The following is an 18,718-nucleotide window of genomic DNA, read 5'->3' on the forward strand; positions in this document are numbered from 1 at the left end:
GATTGCAGTGAGCTCAAGCAATGCAAAATGTTCTGCAGCATGAAAATACTTGCAAAATATTGCTGTTGGACATGTGGTTTAGATAAGTCTGAATTTAAAGAAATCATCTGCTATGTAGGATCTTCATCATGGACAAAAGTTTAATAGTGACTGACTGGTAGCAGTGTATTTTGTATGTTGCAAACTATCACTGCTTTAAAAAAAACAACATATTAACTAATTGGAAACAATTTTCTAATATGTGAGTTGTTTTTGTTTTTTTTCCCTTTTTTTACAAGAAAAAACATTCTTATTTTCCTCTGGTACAACAGGTTTAGCTAGCTACTCTTTACAGTAGAATGCTATAAAATTGATGTACTCTTGTAATTTATAAAGAACCTCCTGAGAAAGTTCTCAAATTTTATCAAGTCCCAAGCACAAACTTCTAAATATTTTTCTTGGGATTTTATTTCATGGACCAACTTAAAGTAGTGAATCAGTGTGAATGGGAAATACTGTCTTTAACTTCCTATCGTTGCTTATTTCTACCAAGAAACCTATTTGGGAACATTTCTTAAAATCTCATTACGTCTATTCCATTCTAATATAGCTAAATGCATATTTTTCTAAAACCTTTACTTTTTAGGTCAAACTTAACGCAGGACATCTCTAGAGGAACCAGAGGCTGTAAAGAGAATCCAGGAAATGGTATGTCTTACAACACACACACACACACACACACACACACACCCTTGCAATTATTATAAATCCATTATTCAACAGCCCCGACTCCTTTAAGTTTTAAAAAGTTCAATTACTTAATTTGCCTCCCGCCCTTCTTTGATGAGTTTTCCTAAATTTTTTCACACTCAGATTAAGGGGTTAAAAGAGTCCTTCTTATTCTGCCTGAAAAAGCCCAAGCTGTTAGCATTTGTGGAGGGATTTCATTAGGTGCATGTTCCTCACCCATCCCCCAGGTCCCAGCATACACATTTTAATCAGCTCCTCTCTTGCTGGAGGTCAGGCGGTCCTGCTGCTGCACTGCGGGGCTCGCTACATTTAAAGAAGCATGTGAGATGTGATAGAAAGTGATGCCTTAACTCCACTTGCGCTTTTAAAACGTGCAACTTCTGTGACCTGACATCTTGTCCGATGTTCGTCTCCGTCCCCGTTGCTGTCCTTTTCTTTTACTCAGTGATCCATCGGAGACGGGCTGTGATGTCGGGGGACGATGTGTTGCTCCAGTGTGAGCTTCGCTCCAACCTGGCAACTCCACGCTGGACGCTAAATGGCAAGGAGCTCCAGGGATACGGGTTGAACACAGGTTACCGCGTTGGGACGGACGGGCTCCTTATAATAGGTGCTCGCACCCAGCAAGGTGGCTCGTATCGCTGCTTTGCAGTGGAGAACGGAGTCTCAGTGCTGGTTTATCTTTACACAGTGAAGGTTCACACAGATCCATACTTCCCAGTGGAGCCCACCAACTCCACAGAACCCACTACTGTCTCCAGCCCGGTGGTTTTCTCCACCGCCAGCCCCACTGAGCAGCCTCTGCCCTCACCACCAGCACCGCTGCCGCCAGGAGCCAATTTCCAGACCTACAGACACATGGAGGCCATCTACATATCTTTGGTGGCGGTTCTGGGAGGGCTTTGCTTAGTGTTAACTGTGGTGCTACTTTACGTAAGCTTCTGCACCAGACGGGCAAGTCGGAGTCGGAAGTTCTCCCATCAGAACCTCCATGTTCTTGGGGCCTCGGATAGAAAGAGGAGCTCCCACCTGGAACTCAAAACCATCTCCAGCCACTGCAACGGACGCCAGGGTCGGCGCTCCATCTCAGTGCCGACCTTCGGGGACTTTAACGACAGCTTCCTGCAGATAATTCCCTGCGACGACCAGATGTTTCCGGCCAAAACGCCGCCGCCAGCTCCCCCTCTTCCCAATCCGCCTCCGCTTCCGAACATGGACTACGCCAATGGGCTGTCGGCCACGCTGCCCAGCGTGCTGAGGAAGATGAACGGAAATAGCTACGTGCTGCTGAGGCAGGCCGACCCCGAGGGCATGTCACCGCTCTATCACTCATTCACGGAGGAGCTCAATCGGATCCTGGAGCAGAGGAAACACACACAGCTGGACATGCATCCCGATGAGAGCTCCATCTAGGATGCTCCAGTCAATATTTTTGTCCAACTTATTTATTTTTAACCCAATGGAGATGTTCGGTTGTGGGAAAAGCTGAAATGTTGCCATTGCTCTCCAGGGTGTAGGACTTGTTGCAGCTTGATTCAAAACATGGAAACTCCTGCATCTGGAGGGCGTCCATGAGTTCTCTTTATGATGGACCAAAAGAACCAGAGTGACTGAAACAAGCTTAGCAGCTGTGAAGAATTTGCACTAAAATAAAGCAAATGGGAGCGGGACGATGTCACCTCATTAAACTCTGTGGAGGTTTAGGGACGATGGGAGTTGCATTGCAATGAATCACTGGACTTTTTTTTTTTTTTAAAACATTTGAGGTTTTTGAGAAGTTTAAACATTGTGTATTATTTATTATGAGTAGCACAAAGAGATACTCTTCTCCATATGGATGTTTAGAAACATAATGTCTTTGCTAGAATTAACAAGTTTGAATCCTGAGAACTGAGACCGTTGTACAATATGTTTTTTTTTTTTCTGTCTCGGCTGCCTGGATGGCAGGAAGTGAGGTTGTTTGTAAAAGTAGAGGTTTCAATTTTCCTGATTTGGGATAACAGTATTTCTTTTTGGCTGAAATTTGGTGAAAGATGTTTTTGAAACTCATTTGTTACAGTACAACCACAAACTATTATCTTTGTTATTTACCAATACAATAGCTAGAATCTACACAATATAGATTGAAGTCATTGTGAATTAGAAGGAAAATGACAGGTTTTCCATCCAAAGTGTATTAGAAAAAGACTGAAACTACTGACTATTCTTCTTTCCAGCTGAAAAGTGAACCTTTGCTCCTGTGTCAAGTGTTTTGCAGCCTTTAACATGTTTTCTTCTCTTGCCCTGTATTTAGTTCCGTCCAATCTTCCCATTTAAAGTCTGAAAATGCCTCTTTCTCCCTGCTAAATAAAAGCATTCCTACAGTATGATGCTGCCACCACAATACCGGGCCAAAAATATCAGTTTTGTCTGAACTTTGATGCAAGAGCACTGGATTCTAGCACTATCAGAGTAAAGAAGAGGGAATACTTTTGCTAACCATCCTTACAGAGAGTCTTGTTTCCACCCTTCTGCCACACTTGACACAGATCACCACCGTTTCTACTTCACCCCATAGTGAACAGCACACACAAATTACTTTAAATTATTGTCCCTGGTTGGTTAAACTCATTGGCCTTGTGTGCCTCCACTGATCACTGTTGCATCAGTCCTGCTTTTACTAACCTTTTCTCTTCTCTCTGGACTCTCTTTTCATGTACACCCTACATAAAAACTGCAAATAAAAAAATCCCTCTTTATTTCTTAAAAACTATATTTTGTTCAGATATCGTCACTAATATGTTTCTTTCAGACTTTAGAACTTCCACATTTTATTAAGCTGCAATAATTCACCACCGAAAAAGTATTTGAAGAAAAACGGTACATATATTTTAAAACCACCGTTATTTTAGAAATATGCAATTGAATTCAAATTATAGATGGAAAGCACAAAAGCTTTTGTGGAGCGCTAAAGTTTAAGTGATTGTCTTCCAGTATATTTCCTGCTGTAGATGTCAGTTCACACTACTTCTTAGTTATTGTCAGGAAGAATTGAACCTTTGTTTTCCCACTCTGAATGGAGGAAGAAAGGAAGCTTGGAGTCAAAGACGAATCTGTGACACAACCACAATGGACAGTACGTTTTTGTGAAATTAGCATTTTGCTTGAAGTATCACTTGAGAAACTTTGTATGAAACATACAGTATATTTCTGTGTGTTCATTTAAACACTATTTTGTTTTTTCTCTTGTTTAAACACTTGCTTCCTTTTACAGGCTCAATATATTGTGTCTGTAAAAATAGCTGCAGCTGGGCTATTGCTTGTTTCTGCTTTCTGCTATTCATGTGGGGGACAAAAAAATACTACATTTATGGAAATGTGCCGTGTGTGACAAGAGGAGTCAGAATTCAGCTGGATTAACTGATTTATCTAAATACTGCAGACGGACTTTGTGGCTTTTAAAAAGCACAGCGCACCCTGAAGAAAAATAGATAAAACACCGTAAATAAGTTTCTTATACATGATTATGACTCCTCCCACATTTAAACTGCAGGCAACTTTTGCCTCCATTTCTCTGCACATTTACATACCAGCATTCATAAATAGACAGAGCATAATATTCACAAGGCAGCAGGTGAAATCTCACAATTACATATATACACAAAGAGCATCGTCAGCTGAGAAATAATTTTACATGTTAATATTGATAATTTATATTTAATTATAATTTAGTTACTATTTTTTTTCTTTTTGTCTTGTTCTGTTTATCACTATTGTAATCATTTCTACAATTGCCTCCACCCCTTTAATTTTTGTCCTCCATGTCTCTGACATCTTTGTCTTTTAGGTAAAATGTAATGATATCACAGAAGAAAACAGTTATTTGGCTGTTTAAGAATTAAAGAATGTCTGTTTTATCATGAAATCAGTACAAATAGAGTATTAGCACGTAAGTTTGTCCTCTGCATTAAAAAGAGACAGAAAAAATCTGCAGGTGGCAAATTTTAGACTGGACATGCAATGTGATGCCAAAAAAAACAACCAAAAGCTGCAGAGCTCATAGTATTTCCATGGCAAGGTGAGCATCCCTGTGATTAAATAGAGACTGTATAATATATGATGACTGAAATGAATCTGTGAGCAGTTTGTAAACATGTCACGGTCGTTCGTGAACAAATGTCTGTCTTCCCAGAAAGGTGTCGAGTCAGCTCTTGTAGCTCAGCAGCAGCAGGCCTCTCTCGTGGCTTGCAGTGCATAAGTCAGAGGAGCGCAGCGTGGCTCACCTTCACAAAGAGAGGGCAGGAGCATTTAGGCTTCCTGTGTTCCTGCCATCTCTGCAGGCTGATGCAGCCTTTCAGGGTACAAGACCATTTGGTCTTTGTGCACAGATTTTATTTCCTTTGCTTGTCAATTCAAGCCTCTCTCAGTTGCTTTGTACAACATTGGAGCATTTCTTAACGTTATCTATAAAATCTGAGTAAATTCGTTGAGCAATTCTTTACAGTGATCTAAATATAGCAAAACTGTGTAATTTGAATTCTAAAAATTTGTATCTCACTAATTGATGGTCCGCTGTACAAACATGTTCTTCATGTTCTTTTAAAGTTTGAGCACATAAAATTCTAAGAAATATACTATTTTTGAACTGTATTGAATGTAGAAGTTAGTTTGGACTGGGTACAGTTATGCTATGTTTGATTTGCCACAGAAATCAGATCTGGAAATGAGCTCTCAACCCAGTTTGGCTTGAATCAGCTGCAAGTCAGGAAACTATTTGGGATAGCTACTTGTCGAATTGCTAATTACTATAACCAATACAAACCAACGACAACATATTATTTTCCCTTTTGTGCAAACATTTAAGAAACATGGTCAGATGTAAGAATTGCAAAATACAGTATTTACCACTGACCTAGTGAGACATAAACCACCAGAAGTACAAATTAAGGGTTTCATCCTGGTTTTCACAGTACATCTTTTGTTTTTCACAGCCAACCCTAAATTCATTTCAGATTTTGACTTTCAACAAAAGCATTTTATTGTTCCAATTTAAAACTTGGACAACCTGACCATCAGAAAATCCCACTGCTCAACCAACTTCTAACTGATTCACATTGTGCATAGTCTCATGAATCAATCATACTGGGAATATCATAATATCAGTGTTGAGTGCGTTTGATTTGCAAACTGGAAAACCAGTGGGTTTATTTATTTATTTTTTTGGTTCAGACACTCAAAAGATTGCACAGTACATTGCTTGTTATCAGTTTATCAAGATGTAAACAGATGCTGCACATGTGAGACTAGTGGGAGTTGGAAGTATAAACTGTTTATTTTTATTTCTGACGGTTTGCATCCCATTAAACCAACAGCACACACAGCACTGTAAAATGTCCATTTGTAAACAAGCTTCCTTGTGATTTGAATCGCTAAGTACTGAGGGGCTAAGTACGCTTCAGTGTACTTAACGCCTCAGCATTTAGCAAATCCTGCTGGTTTTTTACTGAGTAACAAATAAAATGCTCTCAAGTCAACTGTGACATCTGTATATCAGTATATACTATTTTTAATAATACTTAAAAAAGAAGTTGCAAAAATTTTGTTTTTTCCCTTTCTTTGCCTTTAGGATGCTTTTGATTCTGCAGAAAAAACCCTTTTCCAGAGCAGATGTATTTCATGCTTTAATCCTTGTTTTCTGTCAAGACACTTCTTAAAAAAAAAAAAAAAACTTTTACTCTTATTAAATCTCTGCTGCCCCCACAATTTCCTCATCCTATTACCGCTACATAAAACTTTTATCCATCAGTCCCTCCTTTCGCTCTCTCAAGGACCCTGTTGAGTTTATGAATGATTGCTAATCAATTTGAGTCAGATTTCCAAGAACACTCATGTTTGTGTTTTTGCAGATGCAGGAAAGAGGTAACGAGTTTCTATGTTGATGCTTAGCACATAATTAAGGATATTTTTATATTCTATAATCTATAATGCTATATATTTATAGGGTACAGTTTTATTTAAATCAAAGTTGTAAAAAGTTGTATTTTGTAGCACATGTAAAGTGATACAACGCTGCTTCCTCTGGTGTTAGATAAACAGTAAATTATTGTGCTCAGTTTTTCTTATGTACATCTCATGCATGTCCATACTGAATCTTAAGCATCTGCTGCTTCGTTTTGTTTATTTGAAGTTTGAGTGAAGAAGTCAATACGTACATTTTTTGGTCACTGGATTTTCTGTTTAAAGAGCAAAATATTAAATTGAAATACACCGAGGTTTTCATTAACATTTGCATTTAATAGAATATTTTGTCATTTCAAATGAAAACTAAACACCTACAGTTTTTTTTTTATTATTTGTTACTGGTTTCTCACTAGGACATTCAGTTACTAAAATATGCACATGGCACTGTGTGGAAAACTACAATGCAAACTTATATCTTTGGCTTAAGTCACTGTCATTTATTTATACTTTGTGATATATGTGGAAGTGCAATGTTACTTGATTTATTTAATGGCTTCCATGATCTGCGTTGTTTAATAATGTATATTTCAAAAATGATGTAAAATCTCCTGTAAACAGTGACCCGTTCCATCCGTTTTTCTTCTATTTGACATAAATCTGTATTTCCTTTCAGTCTGAACTTATGTCCACTCTTATTGTAAAATAGTAAATTACCCTAATGTGTTGACATATATATATATATGTTTTTTTGAGTCTCATGTCTTATTTATTTCACCTCATTAAACAGCCGCTGGTTTTTCTGAGAATAATAAAAACAATAACTTGGGTTATGTTTAGCTTGGAGAAGAAAAAAAAACAGGAAATGAGTGTCAACAGCCTGAAGGGGGAAATCATGAAATTACATGTAAGACATGTTCAAACTGAATCTTACTCTCAAGACGGCTTGTTTGTTTTCAGCTCGTGGCAAGAGGAGAGGCCGGTGTTTTCCGGTGGGACAATGAGTCCCAGAGTCATTTACATTTCTGCATGAAAATGTCAGGGCAGAGGTAAAGCATAAGCCCAGAGAAGACGAAGAAGGGGGGTGAGGGGTGGGGTAAAATTACCATTTTTCAAAGCAGTAGCTTAGCAACAGCAACCTTATTTAGAGCCTTTAATGTCCTTGCTTGGGTCAAGCTGTGCCAGCTCGCCTCAGGGAGAGCAGCGGATGTGATGCCTTTAATTGGTGCAACAGTTAGATTAAAGGGAAGGAGGTGAAAATGAATCAGAAGAATTTTCACCTTTTCAATTCCCAAGTCTTTTCTTAAAGAGCTAAAACAGCTGAGAGCATTTGCTCTGTCTTTTTTTTTTCTGAATGAACAGCTCTGATTTTCACTTACATGCAATTGTGATGATGTAAGAATGCAGATCTGAGAGAGAAAGTGAATGTGCATTCAAGGACAGAGTTCAGGTCCCATTAAATTGGTATGACATTTTTATTTGAATTACTAAATTAACATTTTAGCAATATTGTGAGTAATTGAGATGCACCTGTAGATAATATCTAATGACTGTTGTATGCAGACTCCAAGTTGATACACCTTTCTGCAGTTTGGTTTTCTCTTCCCATTCTAGATACCAACATGGGTCCTCATCCAGGCTAATGACCAGCAGCTGACAAAAAAAAACTTTTCAGAAATCATGGAGAACTGTTGCAAGGTTAAAAAAATACAAGAAAGTTTGCCTGCTCTAAAGGTAAACACAAAGACACAAGGGTGGTTTGAAACCGTTGCGTTGTTTTGTACATTTTCAATAAAATGTTAAATTGGTGTAACTCACTCCTGAGATGGCTCTGATCGTTCCGAGATTATCCTCTTATTTGTATAAGAGGAACCATCGACTGCTAATTCTCTGCTTACATCACTGAGGTCATCGCCAGCTTTTCCTGTCAGAAATGATGAATTAGGGGTTGGGGTTTGCAAAAAAAGCTGGATCAGTAGCCTGTATATACGGCTGGTTAGGTTTGATAAAAAATTTTTTTTTAAAAAACTCATGCTACAGCAGTAAGTATCTGGTTACTGTTAAAGGTCACTATATAGAGGACAGTAGGATCTGATGATAAAAGACCGTTGCCCCTCCAGCTATCAAACAGCCTTCTGTCATCTTCATCAAGCTTTGGGGCATTTCAGCATGTGCAAAAGGAACACCTTCAAATCTTAAGCAGCAAAATCATTCCATGTGATTTACCTCGCAACATTCATCTTTCTTCTAACTTTTTGTAAACTTAGAACTGGAATTTATTGATAAAATTTTCTTGGGATTTTATGTGACAGAAGAAGCCATGTTGTATAAAAAAATGTGTCTACAGATGTGCAAAGTTCGTATGAAATCCACTGAAGGCCCGCCGCTTCCGATTATTTGTAAAAGAAATTTTAAAAACAATGTGTCTTTAGCCTTCCAATTCATAATGATGGACCACTTTTGTATTGGTCTATTAAATAAAGTTCACACAACACACATTGGAAATATTTTAACATAATGTGACAAAAGATTTAAAGGCTATGAAAAATATGCCAAGGCACCGTATGTGTTCACAAAGCTATTAAGCCCCGTTATCAACCAGAAGTTTAAGAATTTTGTTCTGTTCAGCTCATTTTGAGAAAAAGCTGCTCAGTCCATGAAATATGAAATGCCTCTATATAATTAATTTTAATTGTTTTTATTTCAATACAATGCATTATATACACATTTTGCTTTTTTAAAAACATTAACATTAAGAGTGCTAGCTTCAAATGTATCTGAAGACCGCATTTGCTTCCAGCTAAGAGGATGGCGGACATAATAACAGCACACGTCAGAACTGTGTTTTCTCTGCAGGACCCTCAGGATATAACCTGAAGACAAGCCTCATTAGTTTCTGGAAACTGTCCCAACATTAACATTAGGAAGTCTTTATTCTCCATGTTGGTTCTGTGGTCTGATGAGGCCGACAGATGGGGGGCGGTGTGTGAACGGGTGCCACTGGCCCTGGATGCTGGGACTGTCGGTGTGAAACGGCTTGCGGATGCGGATGATGTCCTGGCCAGATTGGTCGGTCAGTTTGGTGAGAACCTCTAAGACCTGCTGCGACGTTTTGTTGGTAAGCAGCTCCTCCTTTGTGTTACCATTTACTGCAAGGTGGGAGAATAAATGTGTCATGTGGTGAGAAACCGAATGGGAACAAGATAAACATGCAAGTCTGACAGAAACTATGTCATGATCATCGTCCATGTCTTATTCCTGAGAAGGAATCTCGGAAAAGGGGTAACATATTGCCCCCTACAGTACATTAGGAGTGTTACATCACAGTTCACGCTTTCTTATAACAAACTAATTTATTACACAGTGATGTGGTATTTGCATTTTGCTTTATGACTGCTTTTTTGATTAATTTTGTTCTGGTTCCTGCTATGTTATTTGGTACTGTATCTTAATGTGCAAAATTTACATAGAAGTTACTCTTTGTTGCACATCTATGAAGGAACAGAAAAAGTCTGAATTTGTAATGGGAATGCAACACCGCAGTCTATCTGAAATCACAAACAGATCGATTTTGTAATGAAACTCAGATCTTATTTAAAATAAAAACATGGAACAAACTCCTTAATTGGCTTAAAATCTAGTCAAATCATTTTAAAAGCTTCCGAATTACATGGCAATCAAGCAATTTATGAGAGCATGTAAACGTTTGAAGAGACCTTCATGGTAAGAGAAAGCCTGACCACATGATGTTTACACAGACAGCAAGACGCGGTACTTTAGGAGATGTATCGGCAACATTTTACTCAACTTAACTCAAGTTTTGGTGTGTAAAACTGAGTCTGAAATTGTACTTTTTTCAAATATTTTATCTAAACATTAATTACCGGAGCCCCATGTGTAAGAATTTAAAATGCTTTCAAGAGAACACAATGCTTTGCACTTATTCATTTTTGTGATGATCTTTGGAACAATACGGACATTTCTACCAATGATTGATCACATAACTACAGTAACAATAAAATAAAACCATCATGAGAAGACCAATTCAATATTTCGTCAATATTGTGGGTACTTACAGTACTCTGCAACTACTTTAGGGATACTACTGGTCTGAGGAGAAATATAAACAACAGTCCCAGGGTTCTTATTGGCATAATCCACCACTCCCTCCTCAATGAAATCCCTGCAGGAGGAGAAGATGAATTAGTTTGTAGACAGTTCTACAAATAAGGCATGTTTTAAGAAATAAAGTAAACATGCAACAGTAGATATTTGACAATAATTCTTACAATGCAAAAGGTCACTGGCTTTGACAGTTCCAGCTGGAACTTTAAATACATTGTCATGTAAACAAACCTCTGGATTTATAGAGATTAAATTACACACAGGTGGAATCTACTTACTAAATAGGGGACTTCTGAAGGACAGAGTGTCCTTTTATGAGGCCACTTTATCAGTCTATCACGTAAAATTCTAATAAATCGTTCAAGTCTGCGGTTGTACAGAGACAAAATGTAAATGTGCAAAGGAGTACAATACCAATGTAGTATATATATATTTTTAATCTACATTACCTGACTCCCAATGCGCTCGGAGACCTCTTGGAGAAGATGATGGAGACCCGTTTCAGTTGACACACGTATCGGCCCACACCGTTCTGAAGAACGCTCTTCAGGAAGCGGCTGGGCGTCCCTCTGGAGGTCATCCTTTGACCTTCAACTTTATCTTCTACTCAGTAAAGACAAACCACTGCTAACATGTGGTAATTTACAAAAACTGCGATTCCTAAACTCGCAGAGGACAACCTCACCGCTAGCTACACAACGCAGCCCGTCGCTTGAAAGGTCCGATGTGAAACATACACGGAACTGAGGTTTCATAGCTTCCTCGCGCGGTTGCTACAACAGAGCGCCGTCTGCCATATTGTGTGTGGCAGGTTGTCGGGTTCTCCTTGGAAACCAACGCAAGCTTTTCGTGTTGGTAGTTAGACTGAAATAGTTTTCATGTGCAGTTCCTTTTCCTGTTTTAAAATAACATTACCACAGTGTGCGAAGGAATGCAAACTTACTGCCACGGGGGAAATCCTCTGTGTTCCTTCAGGAGCTCCGTAGTTCAATTTAACTCAATTTAGTTAATCTATATAGTGCAAATTCACCACAAATGTCGTCTCGTGGCTCTTTACGTAGAAATAATAACTTCAATAACTCCAATCACAAATATTCAAAGTAGTTTAAGTAGTTTCCAAGAAAACCCTGCAGATTTCATCGAGTCAATGGCTTGCAGCATTTAAAATTCCAGATCCTTTCTGGACCGAACCTCCATTTACGGCGCAATCCCCCAGCTCGACCAAAGTTTTTTTTTTTTTTTTGCATGCTTTGCAACAAAATGCCACTCACAATATGGCAACGACATTGACGTAAGGACCTGAACGCGCAAGAGGTGTTTCTTCTTCTATGATTTCGAAGTGTGTTTCAGACGGACTTGTTTTGAAAGCGTACCAATAAAACCCGGGCTGCATGGAGCATGGTTCAAGACGAGGTCAGACGTTTAGCAGGTAAAATGTCTTTATGAAGATCATGGTTTTTATTAACGTAGCGCACGTTTTAGCCGATTTTATAAGGTGCTTCATTGTCTACTTCCAATCTGTAAATTGTGTTAGTTCGAGTGAAAAAGAAGACTCTCTGCCTTAGTATATTTCTGTATCATTTCATAAAGTTAGTTGTGTAGCTTTAATGCATCTAACTAATGTTTTGCATGCGTTTTTCTTCGTTGCGTGTTTTTGTAGGTTGACTGAGCTAAGCAGATAGCCAATGTGGAGAGGCCTGCTGCTAAAGGGCACCACCTGTCTCCTGCAGGTGTCGGCCCAAAGCTTTCTCCATCAAAGACATGCTTCCTCCCAGTGTTTCAGACTTCTCACCCATAGGTTCCTTCACAAACTTCGAGAGACCTCATGCATCCCGAGGCTTAGAAGTACAGACTTCTTCCAATCCCACAACGTGATCAGGAATTATAAAAAGGATGCCAAGTCCACTGTAGAGTTCCCTCTGAGTCCCATCACAGTTACAGACATCAAGCAGTACTTACGCTCCAAAGACATTCCCTTCCACGATGGCTACAGTTGCCTCCACATCCCAAGCATCTTCATCGACGTGTTCACGAGGAAGGACAGCTTCTCCCTGTTCATTGACAAAACCACGGGACAGTTTTTGTGCAAGGACACGCTGGTGGAGGGCAGCTGGGAGGACCTCCAGGACTGTCTGGAGGTGATGCAGAAGGACGTGCAGGACTCCCTCAGCCCTCATGTGCTGCTGGGGTATCCGGAGAGCCTGGAGGAGCAGGAGGAGAGGGAGAGGGAGCAGAGGGAAGTGCGGGAAATCTGGTCCAGCTCGTTGCTCTTCACAGATCTCCACGACGAGGAAGCTCAGCTGGTTAAAACCATGTTCCAGGTAGGATTAAGAAGAACTTCATCCTGTGTTTATGTTATCTTCACGCTGTTTTCTGAAATGCTACAACTAAATCTGCATGCTGCAAGATTCTAAAAAGCTGTTCCACAATCTTTAAAAAACGTATTCCTGTTTACAGTCAAACACTGAAGCATTAAAGTTATGAATTATGTTTATATTGGATTTACATATGGCTTTATTTGGTCAGCAGATAGGATTTTTTTTATTTACTATTTGCCAAGCTTCAACAATTTTATTTGCAGAAAAGTGAAATTGTCAGGTGTCATTTATTTAGTAGCAAGGTGATTTCTTAAGGAAGTCGTTTTCCTTTGATTTAATTTAGGATTATTGTTGTGCTGGCGCTCAATACAAGTGTACACCACACCTTTCTGATTGGTATTTGTATAAGACTCAGAAAACCATGAATTGTTTCCATTCCGTTTCACAAATATGCGCTTGATCTATCTCATCAAATCCCAGTAAAACGCCTGAAGTTTCTGGGTCTAATATGACAAATGTGAAAATGTTCAAAAAGTATGAATACTTTTGCACGACATCATTGTTGGTGAATTTAAACAAAGATTTTAAAGTGTGTGTTACAATAAAAAGAAAATCTGCATCTCTAGCAACACGCTAGAGTTAATAATCTTTTGCGTAATGCAGACCTTTATTAACTGCTATCCGTACTGATTGTTAAAGCGCTTGTTCTGATTTACAATGTGTATGAATTAATAAAAGGAGGACTACCTCACAAGCTTATCACTGTTCTACTTTTTCAGATCACAAAGATCTCCAATGCAACCTTGAAAAAGTTTGGAGTGAGGCTCTTTAAGCCCACCAAGAGTCTGGTTTTCCCCTGGTTTGGTGGTCCTGACTCCTCCTTGAAGGGGATCAAACTCCTCTCCGCCCAAGGGATAGACGGAGAGAAAGTCACCTATAATGAAGCCACAGTTCCAAAGTGCAGCTCCTACTTTAACTTGTTTGGCCTCACCCTGGTGAGCCGTATGGACTCGGAGGTGGTGGTGACAGGCTCCGAGTTGGACACTTTGGCCGTTTGCCAAGGCACAGGGCTCCCCAGCGTGGCTCTGCCCCGCGGGGTCAGCTGCCTTCCACCGGCCCTGCTGCCCTACCTGGAGCAGTTCAAGAGGGTGACGCTGTGGCTGGGGGGCGACATTCGCTCCTGGGAGGCATCAAAGATCTTTTCGCGTAAGCTGGGCATGCGGCGGTGCACCCTAGTGCGACCGGGGGAGTTCCAGCCCTGTCCACTGGAGGCGCTCTCCCAAGGGAAAAACTTGTCCCGCATTGTCAAAGCCTCCATCCCAGCGGCGCATAAGTCCATTGTCTCTTTCAAGCAGCTCAGAGAGGATGTTTACGGAGAGCTGATTAACACAGATCAGGTGGCTGGAGTTAAGTGGACCAGATTTCCAGAGCTCAACCGGATCTTAAAGGGACACAGAAAGGGAGAGCTCACTGTTTTCACAGGTACTAATCTGTCATGCTTCCATGATTAAAGGTATAATACTGTTTCATCTGTGTTTATTATGTAATATGACATTTGGCTACTTAATTTTATTTAAAGCTGGTGCAGAAATAGTGGATAAAAATGGAAATCTTTACAAACTGGCCCAAACTGAAATCAGGTCCAAAATAAACGGAAAGACGATGTAGTGAAACATTTTTGAAGGAATTGTACGTATTTAAATGTAATTATGTTACAGATCTGTGCATTTTCCTTTACAGAAAACCGAACTGCTACTTTATTATGCGGGCATAAAATGCTTTGTTTAAAGGTGTGAAATAGAAGTAGGAAAGGGTCTGTCCAGTTTTCTATCAATGTGTTTCCTATTCAGGTCCAACTGGAAGCGGGAAGACCACCTTCATCAGCGAGTTCGCCCTGGACCTCTGCATGCAGGGTGTCAACACACTGTGGGGCAGCTTTGAGATAAACAATGTGCGTCTAGCTAAGATCATGCTGACGCAGTTCGCCATGCAGAGGCTGGAGGAGAACCTAGAGCAGTACGACTTCTGGGCTGACAGATTTGAGGAGCTGCCGCTTTACTTTATGACGTTCCATGGACAGCAGAACATCAAGTGGGTTTGATCAGGGCTGTCGGTTTTTACTTTACCTTTACCTTCTCTTTGCATTTATTTACGTTTTGCTGATGCGACCATCATTTTTAATTGGGAACTCTTCTGTGAACCTGTTTTCAGGACAGTACTGGACACCATGCAACACGCCGTCTACCTCTATGACATCAACCATGTCATCATTGATAACCTGCAGTTCATGATGGGTCAAGAAAACCTCTCAGTAGATAAGTGAGTAGAAACATAGACTTTTATTCAGTGTCAGGCAGAGCTCAATGTTCCAGAATGTAAGCAGGCAAATGTACAAGAACTGTAAATTTATGAAAACCTGTAGATTCATCTGCAACAGATTTACTGAAACACACAACATTTCAGCTAATAGTCACATCAGTAAGGCAACTGAAAGTCCTACTGATGGTAGACAAAACACTTACCTGAGCTGTCCATCTTAAGGTAGACCAACTGGCAAGTACCCCCACCACCATGCTTGGCAGGTGTTAACAATGTTCTTTGAACACCTATTTCTTACAAAGTAGATTTGAAAATAGCTGTCTAGTTAGGCTCTAATCATTAGCACATTTGAATTAAAATATGTAAATGAATTTATGATCCAGATTTGCCGTCCAGGACCACATCATCGGGGTGTTCAGGAAGTTTGCCACCAACAGCAGCTGCCACGTCACTCTGATCATTCATCCCAGGAAAGAGGAGGACGACAAGGAATTGCAGACTGCATCCATCTTCGGTTCTGCTAAGGTATTTAATTTCTATATTTTGTCCAATCTCTCCCATAAAAGGTCTAGTGGGGGTTCTGCAGGGTCTTAAGTTGAATAAGGCCGAATAATTTATTACTATATCCCAAATTAAATTCACTCACATCTTAACATTTTCTCCACTAGTTTAATGAAATAAAACTTTTAAGTGTGTCAAAGAAGAAATTTACGAGGGTACAAATATTTGTCTTTAATGCACTATTGGACTAATTTTGTTTAAAGTGCTGTAAATTTAATTTATTGAAACATGCAGAAACCGTGGTTTACCCAATGAATAGGAAGAACAACAAGTAGAGAAGAACACATACTTGTAATGTTAAAAAGAAAAGACGCATCCAGTGCACGAGTACTGACCTTTAACCTCTCCCCAGGCAAGCCAAGAGGCCGACAACGTCCTCATTCTGCAGGAGAAGAAGCTGGTGACTTGTCCCGGCCGCAGATCCCTGCAGGTCACCAAAAACCGGTTCGATGGAGACGTGGGCCTCTTCCCCCTGGACTTCATCAAGTCTTCGCTCACCTTTTCAACGCCCATCAAGGGCAAGCACAAGCTGAGGAAGGTCGCCGCCAAGCCGGAAAACGAGGAGGAGGTCCAGGAGAACGAGGTAACTGTAAAGAAGGATGAAGGGAAGAAGGAAAAAGCGGCAAAAACTGCGAAGGCATCACAAGCGGTTAAACGCCCTGCTAACAGAAACGAGAAAGCAAAGCAGTGATGCGAAAAAGTGTTTAGAGAATGAAGTGAGCCCTAGATTGTTAGCTCTCAAAACTTGACTAAGCTGAAAATATTTACAGCACTGTGCAAAAGTTTTGAGTCATCGCACAATATTTTACATACTGCTTGTAATGGAGCTAAAACATGATTTGATTCCCTGATCTGTCCTACAAGGTCTCTACATTTTATGTGTTGAAACTCTGGAAAAGATGACCAATACAATTGGACTTTTTCTGGTTTAATAAGATGCAAGCTGTCAGAAGTGTGACTAAGCACGTTTTTCTATGTATGTCATGCATATGTTATTTACAAACCCACACCACACAGTTACATCACAATCAGTTAGAATTTAATTGAAAAGTTAATTTAGTTTAGTAATCCGACTCAAAAGGAGAAACACACATATAGATTTATTACAGTGTAATAAATTTAATTTTGATGATCATGGCATGTGTCTAAAACACCTAAAATCGAGTCTCTCACAAAGTCTCATCACCACGTTTAACAGAAATAAATGCATCTTATGTAGGTCACTCTTGTATAATGAATTTATATATGATGAGTTTCACTGCTGGTTGTAAAGTTTGGTTGTCAGATTTCTGGGGCTCATTTAAATCCAATTTCCCGTTTTGGATTCCAGAAATTCCACCTATTGAGAACAATTCAAAGTCATTATTGTTTTCAGGCCATTGGAGGAATTTTATTTTTTTTTTGCACTTGCGTGCACTTCTTGCAAGTGTTCACTGCAAATGTGTAGTAGACATTTTACCTGTATGTTTCGATGCTGCTGTAAGACTTGGAATGGCCCAGAAAATGTGCGACACTCTTTATTTTAACTGGAGGATCACATTACGAGTGATCAGCTACTTAAACATTATCATTCTCTAAAGTTACAGAAGATAATGCAACAGTGTCACGCCTGTCTAGTCAGTCATAAGTTCAAGGAATGATGTTAGTCAAAATTTGAATTTTGTTGCAGTGTTTAAAGCTTTTCATAGAAGTATTTAATTTACTGTGAAACTAAGATCCACTGTATTTTGTTTGACACTATCAGTGTTTTCATTACCATAATGTGTTCTCACTCTACTTATCTTTTTCATATACTTTGTATCATGATTTATTAATAAAGCTTTTTTTTCTACATAAGATCTCATTGTTGACGTGCTTTTAACCATGATCAGCAGGGGGCAGTGTGGGATAAGGAAAAAACAATAAATAAACTCCTTGTGCCTAAAGTAGCAGCAACAATAGTTTTCATAAAGAAGGAGGAATTTCCCTAAAGGTGCTTTATAGATAACTACAGCATGACAAAGCACAAATGTGGATATTAATTAGGATCTAATTAATATCCACATTTGTGGTTTCAAAATGCGCAAGAAGATATACCACATCTAATTATTAGATTATGCTTCCACTGCTTGCCCTCAAACATTTAAATATTGGCAACTTTAATAAAGTTACAGATTATGCATGCGTAAAGATACACATCTACAGGGTTAAGCACACCTACCTGTCACTGTGTAGCATTAAACCCTTCCTGCATCATGTTACACAATCTATTATTTAGGATGACTCTTAATAAATGCACCGCGTTTCAAATCGTCGTCACATGAATATTTAATAGGTAAAATTAACTGTCCTACCTTGGCTCAGCTGGTTTTGCTTGTAGGTGGAATTGATTAGGTCTCATCACACTCGCATCAAATCAAATACATTCCACATTGATGATGTGAAGGCAAAAAAATTAATTGCATGTTGTATATCAAGGTTTTTAATTATTTACAATCTTGGCGTCTGTGATGAATGTGGAATATGGAAGATGTTAATCCTGCAGGAATTTGATTAAGAAACTCATACACCTGCAATAGTATGAAATGTTGATCAAAACCATCTAATCCAGGGGTGGGCAACTCCAGGCCTCGAGGGCCGGTCTCCTGCAACTTTTAGATGCATCTCCACTTCAACACACCTGAGTCAAATAATGAGGTCATTAGCAGGACTCTGGAGAACTTGACTGCACTTAGGAGGTGATTCAGCTA

The 18,718-nt window shown here is 39.4% G+C and overlaps 3 protein-coding genes across 3 annotated transcripts in view; 2 read left to right on the plus strand and 1 right to left on the minus strand.

The window, feature by feature from the left end:
• Positions 1-8,679, plus strand: part of sema4gb (sema domain, immunoglobulin domain (Ig), transmembrane domain (TM) and short cytoplasmic domain, (semaphorin) 4Gb) — a 39,867-nt gene extending 31,188 nt beyond the window's left edge. The window contains exons 14-15 of the mRNA XM_028029826.1: positions 626-687; positions 1,175-8,679. Of these exons, the coding sequence (XP_027885627.1) occupies positions 626-687; positions 1,175-2,142 (1,030 nt within the window). The 3' untranslated portion in view covers positions 2,143-8,679. The remainder of the gene's footprint in view (positions 1-625; positions 688-1,174) is intronic.
• A 669-nt stretch (positions 8,680-9,348) lies between these two features.
• Positions 9,349-11,526, minus strand: mrpl43 (mitochondrial ribosomal protein L43). Its single transcript, XM_028029827.1, has 3 exons — positions 11,241-11,526; positions 10,743-10,849; positions 9,349-9,815 (listed from the first exon to the last, which is right to left on the minus strand). Exons 1-3 carry the CDS (start codon positions 11,369-11,371, stop codon positions 9,598-9,600), a joined length of 456 nt encoding a protein of 151 aa, XP_027885628.1. The 5' UTR covers positions 11,372-11,526; the 3' UTR covers positions 9,349-9,597.
• A 616-nt stretch (positions 11,527-12,142) lies between these two features.
• twnk (twinkle mtDNA helicase) lies at positions 12,143-17,825 on the plus strand. Its single transcript, XM_028030268.1, has 7 exons — positions 12,143-12,220; positions 12,452-13,112; positions 13,889-14,591; positions 14,960-15,200; positions 15,321-15,428; positions 15,812-15,953; positions 16,342-17,825. Exons 2-7 carry the CDS (start codon positions 12,477-12,479, stop codon positions 16,678-16,680), a joined length of 2,169 nt encoding a protein of 722 aa, XP_027886069.1. The 5' UTR covers positions 12,143-12,220; positions 12,452-12,476; the 3' UTR covers positions 16,681-17,825.
• Positions 17,826-18,718: the final 893 nt, after the last annotated feature.

Source organism: Xiphophorus couchianus, chromosome 10, assembly GCF_001444195.1.
Source record: "Xiphophorus couchianus chromosome 10, X_couchianus-1.0, whole genome shotgun sequence".
NCBI classification, from domain to species: domain Eukaryota; kingdom Metazoa; phylum Chordata; class Actinopteri; order Cyprinodontiformes; family Poeciliidae; genus Xiphophorus; species Xiphophorus couchianus.